At 42.9% G+C, this 24,285-nt stretch overlaps 1 protein-coding gene across 1 annotated transcript in view; it reads left to right on the top strand.

The window, feature by feature from the left end:
* Positions 1 to 24,285, top strand: part of ZNF652 (zinc finger protein 652) — a 198,430-nt gene that overhangs the window by 95,654 nt on the left and 78,491 nt on the right. The window contains exon 3 of the mRNA XM_029573182.1: positions 22,580 to 22,727. Within this exon, the coding sequence (XP_029429042.1) occupies positions 22,580 to 22,727 (148 nt within the window). The remainder of the gene's footprint in view (positions 1 to 22,579; positions 22,728 to 24,285) is intronic.

Below are 24,285 nucleotides of genomic sequence, written 5' to 3'. Positions count from 1 at the left end.
ATTATTCAGTCACACATATATCCACAATTGCTTTTCAAGGAGAATACTGAAGAGCAGCACTTCCTGCTGGGGTATATGTATTAGGACTGACGTTAGATTGAAATCTGATCCTTCTCCAACTGCTATCAGGAGTACACTATACCCATTGGTCCTGAGTCCATCTATCTACACTAAGGAAAACGAAATTAGCAGGTAAGTAATTTCTCCATTATTGATTCCTCCATTTCTTTAAAACCTCACATAAGTAATGTGGTACAAATTGCATGTTCTTCGTAGGTTATGTCCATACTTACTAGAAAAAGACTTAAACACAGTGGTGTACACTCTTTGGGGTAGATTTTCAAAAACGGCGCGTTGGCGTACTTTTGTTGGCGCTCCAGGCGCAAACAAAAGTATGCGGGATTTTAGTAGATACACGCGTAGCCGCTAAAATCCTGGATCGGCGCGCGCAAGGCTACCGATTCAGTGTAGCCGGCGCACGCCGAGCTGCGCAGCCTACCTCCGTTCCCTCCGAGGCCGCTCTGAAATCTGAGCGGCCTCGGAGGGAATTCGCTAACGCCTTCCCCTCCCTTCCTCTACCTAACCCCCCTACCTTTGTTGGGGGATTTTCGCCTCCCAGAGGGAGAAGTAAATCCCCGCGCGCCAGCGGGCTGCTGGCGCGCCTAGACGCAACCCGGGGGCGGTTCCGGAGGGCGAGGCCACGCCCCGAAATGCCGCGTCCCGCCCCGAAAACGGCGCGCCGCTCGGCCCCACCCCCAACACGCCCCCCTCGGAAAACCCCGGGACTTACGCGAGTCTCGGGGCTCTGCGCGCGCCGGTAGGCCTATTGAACATAGGCGCACCGGCGAGCAGGGCTCTTAAAATCCGCCCCTTTGGTTCTTTCTCCCTTGGACTACTGCAATGTCTTGTATACTGACTTACCCAGCCTTCAATCAAGGCATTGTAGCATGACCAAAGTTCCGCTGTCAGGAGGTCTCTGAGGTTTGTATCCGTGAACATATTACCTCCCATTTTATCTAAATTTCATTGGTTGATGGTAAAAATGGAGGATAACATTTAAAATCCTAACAGTTTTTAAGGGTCTTAGTCTACTGATTCCTCCTAGTTTAATGTTCTACTTAAGTTGTATTGGCCCTCGAGACTACTAAGATCTGCTGCACAAAATCTACTGGATGTACCATCATTTAAAGTAGTAAGACTTGATGAATCACAGGAAAGATTTTCTGTAAAAGTCCCAGAGCTCTGGAACCAATTAACTTGTGTAATAAAAAAGAGGCCTCCTTTCTAAAGTTTAGAAAATTAGTGGTCTTTTTTTAAGGAGGCTTTTGAATAGTTTATCAGCAGGATATTAATCATGTTTTATACTAGTTATACACTTTCAAGTGTAGAATATGAGCAACTAAATGCTGTAGATTATGGAACAAAGGTGAAAATGCATAGTTCATGTGAATGTTATGATTTTATCTTCTAGTTTTTATTTGTTTTATGGTTTTGGGTTTTTTTAGTTAACTTTTTTATTGGTATCAAACATGAAATATACAAAACTATATAAATACAAGAAAAACCTTTGAACACTGCTTTTACAAGTATTAGCCTCCCCAATCCCACCCCACCCCCCAGTAAGTGTCCAGTGTCGAAGATATGTCTATCTTCCATCCCATGCTTGGCTGATCATTCCCATAATTCACAAGTTCTAATGTCATCTGCAATATCTGATTCAAAGACCAACAATAAATTGTTATGATGTATCAGTGTCTCATGTGTATTCATTCCTCTTGATGTGTATCCATAACTTAATCTGTTTTAGTCTATCCAGCTAAGGTGAGGCTCCAAAGTGGTGTAAACTTTTTTTCAAAGTATGATGTTTCGCTGCCGTCATCCGATTCATTGTACAAACATTATCAAATCTCATCAATACTGCAGACAAAGTAGGGCTTGTAGGCACCTTCCACTCTTTAGCTATTTCCAGTCTCATCGCAATGCATAACTGTAGGACCAGAGGATGCTGTGTTTGATAGAGACCATGCTCCTGCTCGTTCAATAAAGCTGTTTCCACATGGAGCTGTATGGGTTCTTTCAATATCTGAATCAAGTGATTTTCAACCTGATTCCACAAAGGTTTGATGCAGTCCCCCGACCACCACATGTGTAGATATGTGCCCAGAGTATTGCAGAGTATTTGGATGAGATTTTTGCCAGGCGCTCTGGTGTGAGATACCATCTGTATAACTGTTTGTATCCGTTTTCCACCAGTGCTGAGGATATGGAGACTTTACTCAATTGTCCATAAAGAGTTTTCCAATCTGTGGTTGAATATGCCCTGGTTAAATCCTTATTCCAAGCTTTAATATGTGAGGGTGCAACCGCTAGTTTCACATTCAGCAGTTTATATACTTTGGCGATTAGGCCTTGAAACTGGTGGGAATCTGAGCAATATCCCTCCAACAAGGATTTCCCCCTGCCTAAATTATCCTTGATCTGAGCAATATGACAGAAATGCCTTATCTGTAGATATGCAAGAAACTCCACACTCTGAAGAAGATAGTTCTCTTTCAGAAAGGCAAAGGAGAGGAAATCTGCCCCTCCCCATATGTCCTCAAATCTGGTAATTCCTTTTGCCTTCCATTGGGTAAAGGAGTTTGGAGATAAACAGGGTAGAAAGGAAGCATTGTGGAATAAATGGGTTAGGAAATAACATTGCTTATTACCCATCAATCTGCTTTTCCACTTAGTCCATATGTTTATCATATGTCTAGTAGTAGGAAGCATGTGAGTGGTTCGTTTCCACATCTTCTTGTCCTGCCAAGCTAAGGCTTCTATCGGCATGTCAGGAATTTGAAATTGCTCTATCAATGCCCAATGTTTAGCCTTCGCTGTCTGATGCCAGATTATCATAGGTCTGAGTTGTGCGGACACATAGTACCAGGTAATATTGACTCCCAAGTCCGCCTTCTAGCTTGCTTTGATATAATACACTCCGGGCAATCCTCGGTGGTCGTCGCTTCCAGAGAAAACAAAACAGTTTTTTTGCCATTGATTTAACAGTTCATGGGGAATAGGTATCGGCAATGATTGAAACAGGTACGATAATCTAGGGAGAACATTCATCTTAACAGTTGCACTCTTTCTAGAGCCACTGTCAATCACTATCAGGGAAAACATGGTGATATCGGATTTTACCTTTGCACACCACACATTTAAAATTACACTATTTGCTGATGACATAATGTTTTCACTGACCAATCCCCATGAGTCTTTAATAGCCATAGAAAAAGATATAAAAAAAATTCAGTGGTGTGTCCGGTTTCAAGGTGAACTGGGATAAATCTGAAATCCTTAACATAACCTGCTGCCTCGAGACGGTGCAAGCAGTGAAGACCTTACATATCTTTTGTTGGGCCAATAAGCCAGGATAAAGGTAGGCTACCCCACTTATCTAAATCTAAGAAAACCCGTTGCATCAGTGGAGCGTAATATAACTTAAATAGGTCCATTGGGTGGGCCACAATATTAATACCTAGATACTTTATCTGCTTATTGGCCCAACAAAAGGGATGTAAGGTCTTCTCTGCTTGCACTGTCTCGGGGAAGCAGGTTATGTTGAGGATTTCAGATTTATCCCAGTTCACCTTGAAACCGGACACACCACTGAATTTTTTTATATATCTTTCTATGGCTATTAAAGACTCGTGGGGATTGGTCAGTGAAAACATTGTCATCAGCGAATAGTGTAACTTTAAATGTGTGGCGTGCAAAGGTAAAACCCGATATCGCCATGTTTTCCCTGATATTGATTGCCAGTGGCTCTAGAAAGAATGCAAACGAGGGGTGATAGAGGACACACCTGGAATCAATCTGAATATCCCCCATTGATCTTTAGGCATGTCCTGGGTTATTATATAAACTAGATATCCAAGTGCGCAAATGAGGTCCAAAACCATTTTCTGTAACACCCTAAAGAGGATGGGCCAGTGCACCATATCGAACGCTTTTTCAGCGTCTAGAAAGAAAAATGGATTCTTGTGGCCATGTGCCCACCACATCAGATCTATCAATTTACAGATGATATCCCCGGCTAAGCGGCCTGGCATATAAAACCTGTCTGATCTTGATGTATTAGCTCTGTTATATAACTGTTCATAAGGGCTGCTAAAACTTTTGCAAGAATTTTAAGGTCTAGGTTTATTAGCGAAATGGGCCTATATGATCCACAGACAGCTGGGTCCCTACCAGGTTTCCCGCTAAGTTGGAGTTTTGGGCCAGAGAACCTCCATCTCGCAGATTATTATATACCATTTGAAAGTATGCTACTATATTGGGAGCGAATTGTTTGTAAAATTTGGCCGTGAGACCATCTGGGCCTGGGGATTTACCTAGTTTTAATGTTTTTATGGCATGGAGTATTTCAACTGTAGATATCTCCTCGTCTAATTTATCCTGTGCTGCCACAGATAAAGAGGGTGTACATATCCCCCCTAGATATCTGTCAATATCTTACTGATTAATACTTTTTTCTGAAGAATACAGCATTCCATAAAAATCCAAAAATCACTTTCGAATATCTGTATTGTTTAGTATGTTCTCTTTTTTTTATTTTAGCTATGATATTTTGGTAGGTGATTTGTTTAAGTTTACAGGCTAAATTTCATCCCACCTTATTTCCCCCTTCAAAATATTCTTGTTTAACTACATTCATTGAGTGGCCCATCCTATCCGCTTCTAGTCTAGCCAATGCTTCCCGGGTTTTGGATATATGTAGCCATAGTTTCTGGGATCTAGTAGCCTGATGCTCCCAGGTGGATTTCGCCAATTGTTGTCTCAGCTCAGATGCCTTCTGAGTATCTCTTTTCTTGAGGAAAGCAGCCCGGGATATCAGCAAACCCCTCAAATATGCTTTTAAAGATTCCCAGACTACGGCAGGATTTACATTCCCATTATCGTTTAAGTGTAGATATTCCTGTATCTGGTCAGCTAGAGTACTATTGAACCCAGTTTCCGTCAAAAGGGAGTCATTAAAATGCCAAAATCGTGTCCCCTTATCGTGTTGTGGGATGCATAGGTCAACTGTTAACGCCGCTTGGTCTGACCATGCCACTGGACTAATATCAGGTCTGGAAATATGGGAGAATAGTGCCTTATCCAACAGAAAATAATCAATTTCTGCAGTATGTTGAATGTGTGGCAGAATAAAACGTGTAGGAGTGAGATTTGGGAAAATGTAACCTGCAATCATCCATCAGCATTTGTAATCTCTTCCTATGGACAGGCGCTAGTGCGATGCTCCCCCGAGACGTGTCCACCCCAGGATTCCTTGCCACATTAAAGTCTCCTACCTGTATTAACTTCCCTTTACCATGAAGCAATAGAACTTGGTTCAATTCGTCAAAGAATTTCCTTTGCTCCTGGTTAGGAACATAAACATTCACCAAAGTATACTCCGTACCATCTATCAATATCTGCAATAATAGATATCTGCCAGCTGGGTCTCTAATACAGGTTTGACATTCAATCACCATGTGTTGTGAAAATAAAATGCATACCCCTGTGTATTTGGCAGTTTTTGTACTTGGGGCAAAGAACTGGTACTTTTTAGGAGTGGCTCATGTTTACGCTTTAGATGTGATTCTTGGATAAAGGCCACATCAGCTTTCAGCGTTCCCAATTCCTTAAACAAATTATTTCTTTTATATGGTGAATTAAGTCCCTTAACATATTAAGGGATACTATACGAAAGGAGGCCATGGCATGTATAAAGTATAAATGTCCAATTTACATTCAATACTTCCCCCAGATGTATAACATAAAACAGCCTGATATATATCATTACAATTATGGAACACAGAATTATAATTACCAATCTGCATATCATGCATGAGAACCTTCAAAATTGACCACCAATGCCTCTGTTCCCCACAAAGGTTATAAGAAGTGGTACTAGATCTTTGTCCCCTAAGTTTCCCCACCCAACCCTGTCCCCCTGTTCTGATCTGCTAATAGCTCCATGCAGATCAATTTGAACTTGACTCATGAAGGAAGAAAAGAACCTCGGACTAAGTGCTCCTTCTAGCCTTTTTCAAAGAAATCTGGCTGGGCTTCTATAAGTGGATCACCAAGATGTCAGCATTAATACTGTAGATGAAGATGTTGATCAATGGGAAAAACAGTAAAAAAAAATAAAAAAAAAAAATAAAAAAAAAATGGAACCTCTGGATAATTATAAACCAAAGAAACTGTAATTCTTGAGTGGGCTTTCTCATAATGTTCAGGTGCCCACCTCCTGGATTTTTCGGGTATCCGAGTTTCTTTTTAACCGGCTGTTTCTGGCGCCGACCCTCTACCAACGTGGCTGTGGGTTTCTAGTATTACATTTTTTGTGGGCCGAGGGGCTTCTGCAGTAAATCCTCGATCTTTTAGTAAGAGTGCAGCCTCGCTTGCTGTAAATATGCGGGTAGATAACCATCCCAGGTATAAATTAGGCCAAACGGGTGAAGCCATCAGTATTTGATTTCTTTTTGGAGAAAAACGGTAGCCTCCTTTAATTCCTGCCTGTTCTGCAGGGTTGCTCCATCACTGCTCTCTACATTAATGGTGGGGGTGGAAGGGAAATAGAACCAAAGAGCTAAGAGAAACAGATAAGTATGAGAAAAAATGTGTGAAGCTTGCTGGGCAGACTGGATGGGCCGTTTGGTCTTCTTCTGCCGTCATTTCTATGTTTCTATGTTGCCTGGGATAGATCAGCATATACTGAAATTTCTTGATCTTTCCATGACCATCTCATTTGTTTTCTGGCTATGCCAGTAATTTTCTCCTTTAGGGTGTAATCATGGTAGCAGACTATCTCTCTTGTCTGGTTAGCCCCCGCTGCTCTCAGTGCCCGGTGTGCCTGATCATGTTTAATACTGGTATGGTGCCTGTCCTCAGTACCAGTATCAGACTGCAAGAGGAACAGACTAAAGCACTGAATTAACTCCATACAGTCATTATTTTCAGGCTTTTCAGAGAAGCCACAAAATCTAAGATTTCCTCTGCGAGCCCTGTTTTCCAAGTCTGCCAGTTTCGCTTTCATACCTTGATTTTTTTCTTCTTGAAGCTCCGTATAGGCCTCCTGCAGCTGTTTGGTCATTTCTGACTGTGTGTCTCCCCTCATGTCGATATCATCGACTTGCCGGCCCATAGCTGAGAGTGCTTCCTGAAAGTCATTCATCATTTCTGTGATTTCTTTTTTTAATAAGGTTTTAGATCTTTCCTCAGTTCCCCGAACCATTCTCTGAATTCTTTTCTCGTCGGGGTTTCGTCCGCACACAATTGAACTGCGTCATCTGAGGCATTGTCTATCTCTGGCTGGCACTCGCGGTCTGCTCTGCTGGATCGAGATCTCCGTCTCGATCGTGTGCTCCTCCTTTCTGATGTGAGAAGCATTGGAAATCCACCGATTTTCAGTTTCGCCACCATCTGAGATTGTTGCTGGAGGTTTTCCACTATTTAGAATACAAAAATGCTTGAATCTGGTGCCCGATAGATACAGTTTGTCGGCCTTTTGGAGGAGCTCCCTTTTTCAGGCAGCCATGCAGCCCGATGATGTCACTTCCTCTATTTGTTTTATGTTTCATGATTGATCATTTATGAGTGTAATTTTGTAAACTGCTTAGAAATTCTGATTTGCGGTCTATACATTTTAAAATAAATTAGAGGACAAACGAACTTACTAAAAACCAGCATTCAAGCAGTACGAAGAGATTTCCAGATTCTGGGGAAGCAGCTTGGGCATATAGACTTTTTCAGAAGTGTTACTGTTCAGGTAAAGGGAAAAGAAGAGACTAAGCTGTATAGACTTTAATATATGGCTCAAAACATGCTATAAAGAAGGTTTTAGATATATAGGAGGCTAAGCTACAAGGTAAAGATGGACTACATCGGTCTGTGACAAGAAAAAAGATCCTACGGAAGAATTTCAGATCATATGTCTTCAGGTGTTTAACTAGAGGATGGCAGAAGGAAGATAATGGAATTGGAATGTTGGCTTTGACAAATACAGGAAGTCGATGAAGAAATTAAAATTAATCAACTCAATATTCCACTCCTAAGCAAAAGGACCAAAAATGAAATCAGGAAAAGCAGCAAACCAAAAGAGAAAAGCTTAAAAGCTGTGAGCACAGATGCTTGTTATCTGGGTAATAAAATTCCAGATCTTCAGGCCCTAACGGAGGCGGGCTTGGATATCATGTCTCTTGCAGCGACATTCACTTTGTTTCATGATTAGGATACAGCCAGAAGGGCTGAGGACAGAGATGACAGAAAAGGGGGAGGAGTAGCTCTCTGTTAAAAACAATATCCAAGAATTTCTGGGGATAGGGAAATACCCACAGTACTTGTATGTAATTCGTTTTGAAGTGCCAAAAAGTGGAATATTAAGACTCCAGCTTTGAACCCCCAGCTTCCAGAGGCTCTGCACCCCTTGCAGCAGAAGAGGACTGGAAGCGAGTGCTGTTAGGCATGTGAAACTCAAACCTCTCAATCCAGTGGGAGCTTTGAGATGAAAAGATCAACTTGCTGGTGGGTGAAAAGGATTGCATTGGAAAGTCTCAGGACCTAAAACAGTTTGGGAAAAGGTGAAATAGTGGAGTATAATTTTTAGAGTTTGTGTGTCTGAGATAATAAGCAAGCCAGAGGGAGTTAATTCTAGTGTCTGTCTCTTTCCTTCCCTCTCTCCAACCCACCCCTAGCTCATCCTTTGCTTGAAAGGCAATAGACACTTTCTCATTAAAAATCAATCAGGCTGTAATCTAAATCACACTATTGCACCAGACCTTACTGAGAATTTAATAATCTGCTTGATGTCACTAGTGAATACCCAAATAAATTGAAAAGGCTCAAATTGGTACAAGAATAGAAATTCATCAGACTAAACTTAACTAGAACTCAACAAAATTAAGATGAAGGCAGCAGTCCAGCAGCAAGAGCAGGGCCTTCCAGTCTTTTGCATCAAGTGTCACATATATAATTTTGTATCTGACGGTGAGAGGTTGTATGTGTGCACCTGGTGCAAAGAGCTCCTAGCTCTGAGGAGAAGTCTGTCTCTGGAGGCTAGTGTGGCAGATCTGGAAGGAGCTGAGACAAATATATAGATGAAATAGTCAGGGACATAATAGCCAAGTTCCAACTCCAGTCTGGCAGCCCTGCTGCCTTGGATCAGGAAGGTCTCCTGCTGAGAGAGCATCACTCTGGTGCAGCAGGAAGTGATCCTGTATCAAGGACTTGCTCTCCAGGTGATACATTGTCCTCTCACACAAGTCTTCCAGGGCTGCTGACCAGGAAGGAAGGGTTAGGTTGACTGTCATAGTTAGTGATTTGATTATTAGAAATGTAGATGGCTGGTGGGATGTGAAGTTTGTGTGGTAGCATGCGTGCCAAGTGTGAAGGTGATGGAACTCACCTGTCACTTAGGATTTTAGACTGTGCTGGGGAGGAGCTGGCTGTTGTGGTTGTGGTCACAAATGACACAGAAAATGTGGGAGGGAGGTTCTGGAAACCAAATTTAAGCTTCTAGGTAGAAAGTACTGACAGGAGAGGATCACCTTACTGGTGGCTTGAAAGAATCAGTAAGTACTGCTTGGAGAAAATTTTAAAACTTAAAAGTACAGGGGAGAAGTAAACAATTGGGGTATATTATTTAGTGTGCTCTGTTTTAAATTTATTTATTTATTTAAGTTTTTTTATATACCAACATTTTTTATATACCAACATTCAAAGACGGTAGTCCCATCATGCTGGTTCACAAGAAACAGGGGTGCAATTATAATAAACTTAACAATTTGAACAATCGTGCAGAAAAGCAGTTACATGTAACAAGGAAATAAATAACTTGGAGTAAGAAGGAAAATGAAGATCAGACAATTATATATATATAATAACATTGTAAGAGGTGGCTATTAATGCTATTACTAGCGAAGTGTGTTGATTGATGGGAGTTAAATACTGTTAGAGTTAGGAAAGGCCTGCATGAACAGCCTAAATAGGTAGGCAGGCGACAAACACACAAACTTCTGTTTCCTCCTTCCAACCCTCTCCCATCCACCCCTAGCTCACCCTTTAATTTATAGGCAGGTATCACTTTCACACTTAAAAATGTAAAAAAAAAAAAATCAGCCTTTTAACTTTAACTCAGAAATTCCCCACACCTTATCAAGAGTTGATCATTCCCTTGTGGTTCACTACCAGATATATAGTGAATACACTAATACATTTAAAGGACCCTAATTGTACACAATCCTACACCCATAGCAATCTAAAACTTAACTAGGAACTGAACACATTTAAGATGAAGGCAGCAGTCTAGCAGCAAGAGGGGGGCCTCCCAGTCTTTTGCAGTGAGTGTCACACAAAATGATTTTTTACCTGCCGATGAAAAATTGTACATGTGTATCCAATGCAAAAAGCTCATGTCTGTCAGAGAACAAGTCCAATATCTGGAGGCTAGAGTGGCAGACCTGGAGAAGCTAAGGCAGACAGAGTTATATAGATGAGACCTTCAGGGACATAGTAGCCAAGTCGCAACTCCAGTCTGGCAGCCCTGGTGCTACCTTGGAGGAGGAGGAAAGTCTCACGATCGGAGAGCATCAACCTGGTACAGCAGGAAATGATCCTGTAGCAAGGACCTGCTCTCCAGATGGTGCATTGTCCTCTTGCACTGAGGATGGGTCTCGCAGGACTACTTTCAAGGAGGGAAGGGTTAGGTCGGCCATCATATTTGGTGTTTCGATTATTAGGAATGTGGGCAGCTGGTGGACGTGAGGATCGCCTGGTAACATGCCTACCTGGTGCAAAGGTGGCGGACCTCACGCTTCATCTAGAAAGGATTTTAGACAATACTGGGGAGGAGCCGGCTGTCATGGTACATGTGGGTACCAAAGACATAGAAAAATGTGAGAGGAAGGTTTTGGAAGCCAAATTTAGGCTCTTAGGTAGAAAGCTGAAATCCAGAGCCTACAGGGTAGCATTCTCTGAAATGCTCCCTGTTCCACGTGCAGGTCCCCAGAGGCAGGCAGAGCTCTGGAGTCTCAATGCGATGGTGCAAGTATAAGGGATTCAGTTCTGTAAGGAACTGGGGAACCTTTTGGGTAAGGGGGAGTATTTTCGAAGGGATGGGCTCCACCTTAACCAGGGTAGAACCAGGCTGCTAGTGCTAACCTTTAAAAAGGAGATAGAGCAGCTTTTAAACTAGAACAAAGGGGAAAGCCGACAGTTGCTCAGCAGTGCATGGTTCAGAGGGAGGCATCTTCAAAGGATACTAATGAAGCATTATAGCTAGGGCATCCCAACAGGTTCCAATAATAAGAAAAGTAGTCCAAGTGCCTATAACTAAAAGCTCACCTGAGCTAAAAAATTCCAATTTATCCCTGTCAACTGAAAAGCAGAATGTAAATACAAACAAAAAGCATACTTTGAAATGTTTTATGCTAATGCCAGAAGTCCAAGTGGAAAGATGGGAGAATTAGTGTATAGTAATGAATGATGACATAGACTTAATTGGCATCTCAGAGACATAGTGGAAAGAAGATAATGGGATATTGCTATAGCAGGGTACAAATTATATCTTGGAGGTGGGGTGACACTATATGTCTGGGGTGGCATAGAGTCCAACAGGATAAAGATCCTGCATGAGACTAAATGCACAATCAAATCTTTATGGGTAGAAATCCCTTGTGAGTTGGAGAAGAGAATAGTGATAAGATTATACTACCGTCCACCTGACCAAAATGGTGAGATGGACAGTGAAATGCTAAGAGAAATTAGGGAAGCTAACCAAATTGGTAGATTTCAGTTATCCCAACATTGTTGGGACAACTTAAAATCCATCCTTAATTCCTCTTTGCTCTTTGTATATGCTGTAGAATTTGTAGCTGCACTCATACAACTCTTCTATCCTAGGTACTCCGCCCTAGTTGCTATAATATAACAAGTTGTTGTAAATAAGTTCCCTATGCTGTTATGGTTACTCCCCTCTCTTCGTTCTCTTCTGCCCTTTTTCTCCTTCCTCACTTTGTCTATCCCGATCCCCCTTCCCCTTTCTCACCTGCTCCCTCCCCCGGCTCCCTGTTCATTGTAATTTTCCATCCTTGAGTTAATTATAAACCGGTGTGATGTGTCATACGAACATCGGTATATTAAAAGTTATTAAATAAGTGAAACAGGTCATTTTGGAAAGATAAAGTTCCTGGATGGAATAAGTTTTATGGAGCAATTGGTATAGGAACCAGAGAGAGAGGGAGCAATTTTAGATCTAATTCTTAGTGGAATGCGGGATTTGGTGAGAGAGGTAACTATGGTGGAGCTGCTTGGCAATAGTGATCATATGATCAAATTTGAATTAATAACTGGAAGGAGGACAGTAAATAAATCCACGGCTCTAGCGCTAAACTTTCAAAAGGGAAACTTTGATAAAGTAAGAAAAGTAGTTAGAAAAAACTGAAAGGTGCAGCTACAAAGGTAAAAAGTGTGCAACAGGCATGGACATTGTTCAAAAATACCATCCTAGAAGCACAGACCAGATGTATTCCACACATTAAGAAAGGTGGAAGGAAGGCAAAATGATTACTGGCATGATTAAAAGGTGAGGTGAAAGAGGCTATTTTAGCCAAAAGATCTTCATTCAAAAATTGGAAGGATCCATCAGAAGAAAATAGGACAAAGCATAAGCATTGGCAAGTTAAATATAAGACATTGATAAGAGAGACTAAGAGAGAATTTGAAAAGAATTTACTCAGAGGCAAAACCTCACAATAAAAACTTTAAAAAATAAAACTGAAGCAGAAAGCCTGCGAGGGAGTCGGTTGGATTGTTGGATGATCGAGGGGTTAAAGGGGCACTTAGAGAAGATAAGATCATTGTGGAAAGATTATAGGTTTCTTTGCTTTGCGGTTTACTGAGGAGGATGTTGGAGAACGTTTTCATGGGTGATGATTCAGATCAACTGTACAAAATTTATGGTGAATCTGGAAGGTATGGTAGGCCTGATTGTCAAACTGAAGAGTACTAAATTGCCTGGACCAGATGGTATATACCCCAGGGTTCTGAAGGAACTAAAAAATGAAATTTCAGACCTATTTCAATTTGTAATCTATCATTAAAATCATCTGATGTACCTGAAGATTAGAAGATGGCCAATGTAACCCCTATATTTAAAAAGGGATCCAGATGTGATCCAGGAAACTATAGACTTGTGAGCCTGACTTCAGTGCCAGGAAAAATCGTGGAAACTGTTAAAAAGAATAAAATCACAAAACATTTAGACAGACATGGTTTGATGGGACACAACCAACATGGTTTTGCCTTACAAATCTACCTTTTTTTGAAGAGGAGAATAAACATGTGGACAAAGGCAAACCATAGATGTAGTATATTTGGATTTTCAGAAGGCGTTTGACAAAGTCCCTCATGAGAGGCTTCTAAGAAAACTAAAAAGTCATGGGATAGGAGGCGATGTCCTTTCATGGATTACAAACTGGTTAAAAGACAGGAAACAGAGTAGGATTAAATGGTCAATTTTCTCAGTAGAAAAGGGTAAACAGTGGAGTGCCTCAGGGATCTGTACTTGGACCGGTGCTTTTCAATATATATATAGATATATATAGATATATATAGATATAGATAGAGAGAGATAGATCTGGAAAGGAATATGAGTGAGGTTATCAAATTTCCGGATGATACAAAATTATTCAGTGTAGTTAAATCACAAGATGATTGTGATACATTACAGGAGGACCTTGCAAGACTGGAAGATTGGGCATTCAAATGGCAGATGAAATTTAATGTGGACAAGTGCAAGGTGTTACATATAGGGAAAAATAACCCTTGCTGTAGTTACACGATGTTAGCTTCCATATTAGGAGCTACCACCCAGGAAAAAGATCTAGGCATCATAGTGGATAATACTTTAAAATCATCGGCTCGGTGTGCTGCAGCAGTCAAAAAAGCAAATAGAATGTTAGCAATTATTAGGAAGGGAATGGTTAATAAAACGGAAAATGTCATAATGCCTCTATATCCTTTTCAAAATCCTAACCATCATTCATAAATCAATTTACAACATCTCACCAATCAATTTAAAGGCGCAACTTCAACCTCATACCTCCTCTAGACCCATCAGAAGCGCATACGAAGGTACACTGTATGCCCCAACTGCAAAAACATCACGAAGGAAACGAGCGCTATCTACTGCTGGACCCCACCATTGGAACACCCTCCCCCCAGACTTAAGACTAGAATCAAGTCATCCGGTCTTCAAAAAAAAGCTAAAAACCTGGCTCTTTAGCCTAGCTTTCACAGACACATAAGCTACTCAACCCTCGCAGTCTTCTCTCCTCCTCCTTCACCTCCCATCTTCAACTCCTATCCTCCTACCACCCCTTATATTATGTTTAAGATGGCCTCATGTTACTCAATGACATGTCACTCTAAGACATTAATGCTTATGCCTTATGTTACTTCATACCTTATGTCATTTTATATCACTATTGTTTATGCCTAATGTTACTTTATGATTTAGGTCAATCTATGATAGCTGGATCACTTTTAGTTTCTGGACTTCACCACCCAAAAAGACTACGTCACACAAACAACCTTCGCTATTTTTAATTTATTATTTACATTTTAATTGTATTTTTACTTCAATTAAGTAACTAATGTCAATTTCAATCTCTCCTATCTTATATTGTATTTATTATGTACACTTCAGGGAAATCTTACCAAGTTACTATTTAATTAGCCGTTAGTTCACCTTTATCCAAAACCATCAAGTTTGTCCCTAACCCAGAGAGGTTTCCTTATGTTGATTCTTTTTGAATCGTTTCTGTTCATGATGTTTCATGTAAAGCCTTGTTTAATATGTTTCTTGTAAGGCCAGGGGCACTGTTTCCCGTCCCGAGGCATTATTGTTGTTACCTGTAAACCGGATTGATTTGTTTCCCAACAAGGATTTCGGTATATAAAAATTCTAAATAAATAAATAAATATATCGCTCCATGGTGAAACTACACCTTGAATACTCTGTACAATTCTGGTCGCTGCATCTCAAAGAAGATATAGTTGCGATGGAGAAGGTACAGAGAAGGGCAACCAAAATGATAAAGGGGATGGAACAGTTCCCCTATGAGGAAAAGCTGAAGAGGTTAGGGCTGTTCAGCTTGGAGAAGAGGCAGCTAAGGGGGGGATATGATAGAGGTCGTTAAGATCGTGAGAGGTCTTGAATGAGTACATGTGAATCGGTTATTTACACTTTCGAATAATAGAAGGACTAGGGGGCATTCCATGAAGTTAGCAAGTAGCACATTTAAGACTAATCTGAGAAAATTATTTTTCACTCAACGCACAATAAAGCTCTGGAATTTGTTGCCAGAAGATGTGGTTAGTGCAGTTAGGGTAGCTGGGTTCAAAAAAGGTTTGGATGCGTTCTTGGAGGAGAAGTCCATTAACGACTATTAATCAAGTTTACTTAGGGAATAGCCACTGCTTTTAATTGAATCAGTAGCATGGGATCTTCTTAGTGTTTGGGTAATTGCCAGGTTCTTGTGGCCTGGTTTGGCCTCTGTTGGAAACAGGATGCTGGGTTTAATGGACCCGTGATCTGACCCAGCATGGCAATTTCTTATGTTCTTAAATAATTTTGTGGCATCAGAGGAGCAGACTCCTGATATTTGAGTTGGCAGTGAGCCTGTTTAATTTATAAAATTGCAATTTTATAATGGCGTACCATTTTGTAAAATGTTTTTTTCAGTTCTCTTTTTATTTTCCTGGCTTGATTGTATTCCCCACTGTTTGCTGGACTTGTTACTGTGGATCTTGGATTTATTTTCCCTTTTAAAAATGTTTTCCTTTTTGAATATTTCTGTATTCTGTATATTTGTCTTTGTTTTCAAATTACTTGAAAATTTGATAATATAATTTTTAAAAAGCCAAAAGATAAAGTTAACCATGTTCAAACTGACCCTCAACCTGTATTTATTTTCATGTTTTCATCCAGGAGAATGATGCTGAAACTAGAGCTCAGTTGGCTTGCACAGAGTGAAAGCATATTCTCATCTTAGAAAGCAGTTAAAAACCTTGATTATTTATATGGATGCTTGAATTACATTACATTATGCCCTGTTGTGTGAGAACAGATTCCATAACCAATTGTTATTTGTAGAGAATGTGTTCATTGGGTAGCACTGTTTCATAGAAGTAGATATTTTCCTTCCTAAATAGTTCTTAGTTCATGCAGCAAATTATAATCATAGGTCCCCAGTCCTAGAAAGCAAATATTAGTTTTCCCTTGCAGCAGCCCTAGTTTGTGCAGGTGACAATGACATTGAAGGTAGTGAGCCTGGTGTGTTCTGGCTGTAGCAATGTTCAGGTTCATGGGCTTTGCTTGAGGATGTTTTACTTGGGGTCTTATTGCAAAAAATTAAATCACTACTACTGTTTGCTACACAACTCCTATTTTCCTAGCGTGTAGCCAGATGGACTCAGGACCAATGGGTATTGTATTCTCTTGATAGCAGATGGGAGATTGAGTCAGATTTCAAAGCTGACGTCAGCCTACATATACCTGTGCAGTGAGCCTAGCTCTTCAGTATTTCTCCGTCTCCATAGCAGATGCGGACACTATCCACACGGGAATAGTGTAACATTTAGAACAAGAAAGAAAGAAAATTTACCTTTAAGAAGAGAGCCCCACTTCTCCTGCGGTGAAACCTAAGGGTCCCTCCCACAGACAAGACTTTCCTGAGGTGATTCTTGATTATTCCTCACAGTTGAGCCTTGGTCCGGCAGCTGGTCCCCGGCGTGGACTTAGCCCCTAGGGTGACTGAAAGGCAGCAGGTGCAAATTCGAGCGTGGGAGTGAAGGTATTTCCCCTCTCCCCCCGCAGCTAGAGACTGCCCGGCATGCTACCGGTAAGCACCGAGACCAGGTAAGGTAGAAACCTTTACTTTTAAGTCTCCGGTCTCCAAGGCTCGAATAGCCGTACCAATCTTCCTCCCGATGAGGTTTAAAATCGGGTTGAGCAGCCCTCTTTGGGCTAGGCCCCGATTCGGTGCGAGGGTCCACACACATGGAGATCCTCCAGGGGGTTGCCATCTTGCCAGCGGGGTCGTTGGCGCCATGTTCCCCCATCAATCGGCGGTACGTATGAGGTAGGCCGGAGGGCAGAGGTGCCTAACTTGAGTGCACCTGTAAAGGCAAACACTGAGCTGCACGCACAACTCAACTGTGCGCACAGCTGCACACACAACTGTGCCGCGCGCACATCGGACTCAGACGCACAAACTCTGTAGTCCGTGCACATAACTTCTGCACACCCGGCGTGCACAACTAAGCGCATCCGCGCGCATATCTCCACGCACAGATGAAGTTGAAGCTCTACATACGCACAAACAGTGGCACTGCCATCCAAAAAAGCCAAGGGACACACCCCCTTTGCCCAGCCTGCCCCTTAAGAGCTGCAGAACCTAAATTGGAATCTCTCCTATGCCAGCACTGCAAGCAGTCTCAGGGAGAACAAAGGCAAGAGCCCCTACAGCCAGGAGAGGGATCCAGAACCACTGATGATGGTACTCCGCACCTTTGTATTTCCAACTCTGCGCCCCCACAGGAAGGCACCTCTGGGGCCTATACTACAACCCCCTCCTGGGATCAACATGGACCCAGGAACCTTCTCCTGGGTGGAATTTTTTAAGGGGCTGCAAACCTTTGTCCAGGCAGAACCAGCTCCTGCAGCGCATCTGACTCAACCCCTGTTGGAAGCACCTCCCCGGGTTCGAGACATGCCTCTCCTAACCAAGAGCCTTCCTGATGGGGATCCAGACACTTCAGAGAATGAAACTGACTCCCTGGAAGGAGAAATCCCACCAGGGATGGAGCCATACCGAACCATGCTCAGATTCTTCCACAAAGATCAGTTACCAGCCCTTGTGTCCCAGACTCTAAAGACCCTGGGCCTTCCAGGCACGGACCTTATAACGGAACCAAAGAAGAACTCCATTTTGGTGTATCTCTGTAAGGCCTCGTGCCACTTTCCTATGTTGGAGCCCATCAAGGAACTGATTGACCTGGAATGGAATGCTCCAGAGGCCAGCTTCAAAGGGGGATGGGCCCTAGAAGCCCTATATCCGCTGGAACCCACGGCCAAGGAACTTCTACGCTTCCCTAAAGTGGATGCTATGATCTGTGCAGTCTCAAAGTGCACTATGATCCCTGTGGAGGGAGGAGTGGCACTGAAGGACACCCAGGACAGATGGCTGGAATCCATCCTTAAGCAGTCCTTTGTCGTATCAGCTATGACGCTACAAATTGCTTCCTACTGCGCATTGGTGGCATGCTCCTGTTTACTCTTCTCCAGAGACACAACTACATCCGGAGAAACGATGGAGCTTGCGCTCTCCTTCTTCACCGATGCCACATCAGATCTCGTACTCACCTCAGCCAGGGGTGTCGCTGCGGCAGTGGCAGCCAGGAGCCAACTTAATTCCTTGTTACAACTTCCTCTGTTCTATGTAATTTGTTTCTGTTAACTTTGTTCTATGTAAACCAGCATAATGTATCTATGAATGTCGGTAGATAAAAAACTTTAAGTAAATAAATGACTATGGTTCTGGAATTGGTCGGCTGATTCGACATCCATAGTGAACCTCATGAGAATGCCCTTTAAAGGATCTCTTTTGTTCGGAAACGAATTGGAGAAATTAGCCAACAAATGGGGCAAATCTCCAGTATCCCAACTACTGGAAGACAGGAACAGAAGAACATTTCAGCGCTTCTCACCCAGAAGAACTAAGGGCAGAGGATCGCAGCGCTTTAGACCTTACAAGAACACAGTCACAAGCACCTCGCCCCTCAGGAATGTCTTTCCTTTCGGAACACACACATTTAGAGGGGAGCAGGCTCAGGGGCAGGCTCCAGCCGTACCCCACAATGAGAAGATGCAGACCCATCCACAGGAAGAAGACATAGGGGGCAGACTTGCCCTGTTCTACCAAAGATGGGTCGAGATAACATCGGACAAGTGGATCCTAACTATCATTCGAGAAGGGTACTTTCTGGAATTCCAAAGCACCCCTCCAGACAAATTTATGAGATCGCCCTGCCACTCCCACTCCAAGAGGCTGGCAGTGGAAACCACACTAGCAAGACTACTCAGCCTGAAGGCAATAGCCCTGGTGCTTTCGCCCCAACAAAATACTGGCCACTATTCCATTAATTTTATCGTCCCCAAGAAAGGAGCATTCCGGCCCATCCTGGACCTCAAGGATGTCAACCGTTACCTGAGGGTACCACACTTCCACATGGAAACCCTACGCTCTGTTATGGTGGTACAACTGGGAGAATTCTTAACCTCCCTGGCCTATCCGAAGCCTACCTTCACATCCCAGTCCATCGGGGACCACCAGTGATTCCTGCGCTTTGCGATACTGGGTCATCATTACCAGTTCCGGGCACTACCCTTCGGCCTAGCTACCGCTCCCAGAACCTTCACCAAAATTATGGTGGTTGTGGCAGCAACACTGAGGAAAGAAGGAGTCCTGGTACATCCTTACTTGGATGATTGGCTGATCAGGGCAAAGTCTCCGGAGGAGAGTTACCATGCAACCACCAGAGTCAAGAATCTACTGCAGGAGCTCGGGTGGGTCTTGAACACAGCCAAGAGCTGCCTACAGCCCTCCCAGGTACTGGAGTACCTGGGAGTCCGGTTCGATACTAAACAGAACAAGGTCTTCCTCACCCCTCCAAGGAGAAGGAAACTGGGCCAATTGCGAAAATTGTTGACCTCGGTCCGCCTCAAGGTTTGGGACTACTTCCAAGTCCTCAGCCTCATGAACAACTCTGGAAGCCGTTCCGTGGGCAAGGGCCCATATGCAACCACTACAACGTTCCCTACTGGCAAAATGGAACCCAGCGTCCCAGAACTACTCAATTCACCTCCAGCTACCGACAGAGGTTCGGGACCAGCTCCAATGGTGGCTACAGGATGACCACCTAAGCAGAGGAGTAAACCTATCCCCACCGAACTGGATCGTACTCACCATGGATGCGAGCCTGTGAGGGTGGGGAGCCCACTGTCAGGAACTGACAGCCCAGGGGCAATGGGACAAGGAAGAGGCGAGATGGAACATAAACTGCCTGGAAGCTTGAGCGGTCAGACTAGCCTGCCTACGATTCAGCCAAGGACTCCGAGGCGAGTCAGTCAGTCATGTCGGACAATGCAACAACCGTTGCCTACATCAATCGCCAGGGAGGAACCAAGAGCCAGCAGGTGTCTCTAGAGATAGAACCCCTCATGGCATGGGCAGAAATAAATCTGCAAGGGATTTCATCCTCCCACATCGTGGGAAAAGACAACATTTCAGTGGACTTCCTCAGCAGGGAGAGCCTAGACCTGGGGGAATGGTCACTGGCGGATACAGCCTTCCAGCTGATAGTAAATCGATGGGGTCTCCCAGTCACGTACCTACTGGCAATGCATCTCCATGCTCAGGTCCCCAGGTTCTTCAGCCGCAGACGAGAACCACAAACTCAGGGAATAGACGCGCTCATCCAGAACTGGCCAGAGGAAGACCTGCTGTACGCTTTCCACCTTGGCCACTACTGGGCAGGATCATCCACAAGATAGAGCACCACAGGGGACTAATTCTACTAGTCACCCCGGACTGGCCAAGATGGCCATGGTACGTGGACATGCAAAGACTACTTGTGAGGAACCTTCTGTGTCTACCCCCACACAGGGACCTTCTTCAGTAGGGACCGATCTCCCACGAAGACCTGGTTTGATTCTCTCTTACGGTATGGTCCTTGAGAGGACTAGCCTGAAGAAGCACGGCTACTCAAAAGCCGTGATTGACACCCTGCTCTGGGTGCGCAAGTTCTTCACATCTCTATCTTACATATGGATCTGGAGAGTATTCAAAGCTGGTGTGAAGACCGCGGTCTGTTCATGAGGACAGCCAAGATTCCCATGATCCTGGAATTCCTGCAGGACAGCATGAAGAAAAGGTTGTCTCTCAACCCCCTCAAGGTCCAAGTCGCAGCACTGGCCTGCTTCAGATCTGATGTGGATGGTACCAGACTATCAACTCATCCAGATGTATCTCGCTTCCTGAAAGAGGTTAAGCAGTTCTAACCACCCCTCAACCTAGTACTAGCCTTCCTAGCAGGGGAGTCTTTCAGACCAACACACGGTCTGTCGCTACATCTCCTGACCTTAAAGACAACATTCTTGGTCGCAATATGTTCGGCTCGGCGCATCTCCGAACTTCAGGCACTATCCTGCCGGGAACCGTTCCTCAGGTTCACCCTGGGCACTATACAGCTGAGTACTGTTGCATCCTTCCTACCGAAAGTGGTTTCCCACTTCCACATGAACCAAACCATACCTTTACCATCTCCAGATGAGCACAAGGATTCGGAATAGTCACGCCTCCTTCGCCACCTGAATGTTGACAGACTCCTAGTCCAGTACTTGAAAAGATCAGAACCCTTGCGCAAAACAGATCACCTGTTCGTTCTTCACAGCGGGAAGAAACGAGGGGAAGCGGCATCGCGGGCGACCATAGCCCGCTGGATCAAAGTAGTAATCAAGGCTGCCTACACAGAGGCAGGGAAGCCATTACCTTTACAAGTCAAGGCTCATTCTACAAGGGCCCGGGCATGCTCCTGGGCTGAAACCAAGCTGCTGTCGCCAGCTGAGATCTGTCGGGCGGCGACGTGGTCCTCCCTACAAACCTTCTTCAGGTTCTACCGCCTGGACGTTCAGGCCAGGGAGGATACAACCTTCACAAGGGCAGTACTAAGTGGGTCACGAGCAGCCTCCCATCCTGTGCGGGAGTAGCTTTTGTACATCCCATTGGTCCTAAGTCCATCTGGCTACTCGCTAGAAATGGAAAAATTAATTACCTGATAATTTCGTTTTCCTTAGTGTAGACAGATGGACTCAGCATCCCGCCCATGGCTGCTCCAGAAATCAGATAATAAATCTTGAGACTAAGCAAATACACGTAAGCCAAAGCCTACTTCTAGTTTGACACCCACAGTTGTCTGGTGTCTGCGTTTATTGTTTGTATGCACTGGCAGTCTCCAGTTTATATATCAGTTGAACCAGTTCAAGGTTAATCAAGTTTAATCAAAATATCAAGCACCATATATCCACACTGGCTTTTCAAAGAGAATACTGAAGAGCTAGGCTCACTGCACGGGTATATATAGGATGATGTCAGTTTTGAAATCTGGCTCAGTCTCCCATCTGCTATCAGGAGAGCACAATACCCATTGGTCCTGAGTCCATCTGTCTACACTAAGGAAAATGAAATTATCAGGTAAGTAATTTCTCCATTTTAATAACAGATTACTGCTATTTGTTTATGCCAGAAGAGGATACTTGATTTAAGCATCTGAGCATGAAAAAGTACTTCATAAATTACTACTCAGAATAAAATATACTTAAATTAGCATGAAGTATTTTTCAGAAATTCAAGTAAAATTTCCCTGATACAGATATACAGAAGTTCTTTGGTTATTTTGCTCCATTTGTTCCCTTGTCTCATTCTTACAGTGTGTTTCCTGTAACAAATCATTTAAGAAGCTTTGGTCCCTTCATGAACACATCAAGATTGTCCATGGATATGCAGAAAAGAAATTCTCCTGTGAGATCTGTGAAAAGAAGTTTTACACCATGGCACATGTTCGAAAACACATGGTTGGTGAGTTTTTCCTGTTTCTTTATGGTGTGTTATATGGAGGAAATCATGTAATCTATTAGTATATACAAATGATGTTGTCATTTCTGTAATCATGAAGTACAATGGAAGATACAAAATATGGATTGTTAGTATGTTAATTTGGTCTCTTACTGTTAGCATGTTTTGTTTGCTACTTCATATAAGTTTCACCTTTCGGATGGTAAAATGAGTGGCACTTTTAATTTAAAACATACTACAAGGTGATAAAACATACTATAAGGTGAAGAGTGCTTTAGAATGCTGTAATATGACACTTGCAACCATTATAGCCTTAGCTGTAGCCAAGAGGTTTAATAATTTCTCTGAAGACAAGCAATTCACTGAGTCTCACAAGAGTGTGGTTGCCATGTTACTTAACTTGAATGTACAGAAATAAAGGTTAAAAATATGTATCAGTTAATATCTTTTTATTGGACTAACTTAATACATTTCTTGACTAGCTTTGAGAGCTAAAGCTTCCTTCTTCAAATTGAAATTTGAATGAGCAAAAGAAACCTGAACATTTAAAATAGTGAGGCCTGCCATAAATGATCCATAAAAGGCATTTCAGTGATAGGGTGAAGGGAAGAAGTAGGGGTGTGGTAGTGGTGGTTGGAGGGGGGTGGGGGGGTTGATGGATGATTGTACTTTGTCAAATGGAGAGAGATTTCTGTAATGTAAAAGTCTTTCACTATACAAGCATGGTTTTAGCCATGCTGCAGCAGCCCTGTAGCAACTCCCTATTCCTTTTTGTCAAGAAAGATCAAATGCATTTTGTCTACCTGCAGCCCCATAGATCTTTTGAAGTTGTCTTCTTTTTGTTTTGTTTTTCTGTAAAAACCCCTATCACTAGGTACTTAAGTTTAATTTCCTTTTTTGTTGATTCTGCTGAGCTAGCTCAAAGATCTGTTCAGCATGGCCATACTAGTAAATCACTCAGATAAATGTTTTCTTATCTTCGGACAATCTTGTTCTCAGAAGGAAAATATCATTTGATTTCACGTCATCATCTCGCCATGTTTGAGAATCAGCCAGCAACATCAAGTTTTATCTTGGGTGCATCCATAATTGACTATCACAAAGCTTGCTACAAGTGTTTGGAACAAGTCCATGACAACTCTGGTTGCATTATCTGGGCAAAAATATAATTTAGAGAAGTTCAGGCCTGAAGAATCTGTTCCGAGTTTTCCTTGCTGGCAAATGTAAGGCTCAGATCATTGATATTGATCCCAAAAAGCAAAAATTCCATGAATCAATGATTCTGCTGGTGGCCAGCCCATACTTAAGAGGGCCTCAAGTTCTCTGACTATTTGATGTGAGGATAGGCCTAGGAGTCAAGAAAAACCTTGCATCCTCTGCTTGAGCTGAGCCCAGGGCTCCAAACCCTTGAGCAAATAATTGTCATTACTGAGCCTCCAGCAAAGACTATGATGCATTGATGAAGCTCTTTGCATAGCTCTGAGATCCTGGAGGTGGAAGACATTCTCCAACAATGAGCAGGATTCAATCAGCCATAACCTTTGGGTGAGGTTATCTGAAA

Source organism: Rhinatrema bivittatum, chromosome 12, assembly GCF_901001135.1.
Source record: "Rhinatrema bivittatum chromosome 12, aRhiBiv1.1, whole genome shotgun sequence".
Lineage (NCBI taxonomy): Eukaryota > Metazoa > Chordata > Amphibia > Gymnophiona > Rhinatrematidae > Rhinatrema > Rhinatrema bivittatum.
The sequence above is the reverse complement of the archived record's forward strand: the minus strand, read 5'-3'. Positions and strand labels throughout refer to the sequence as shown.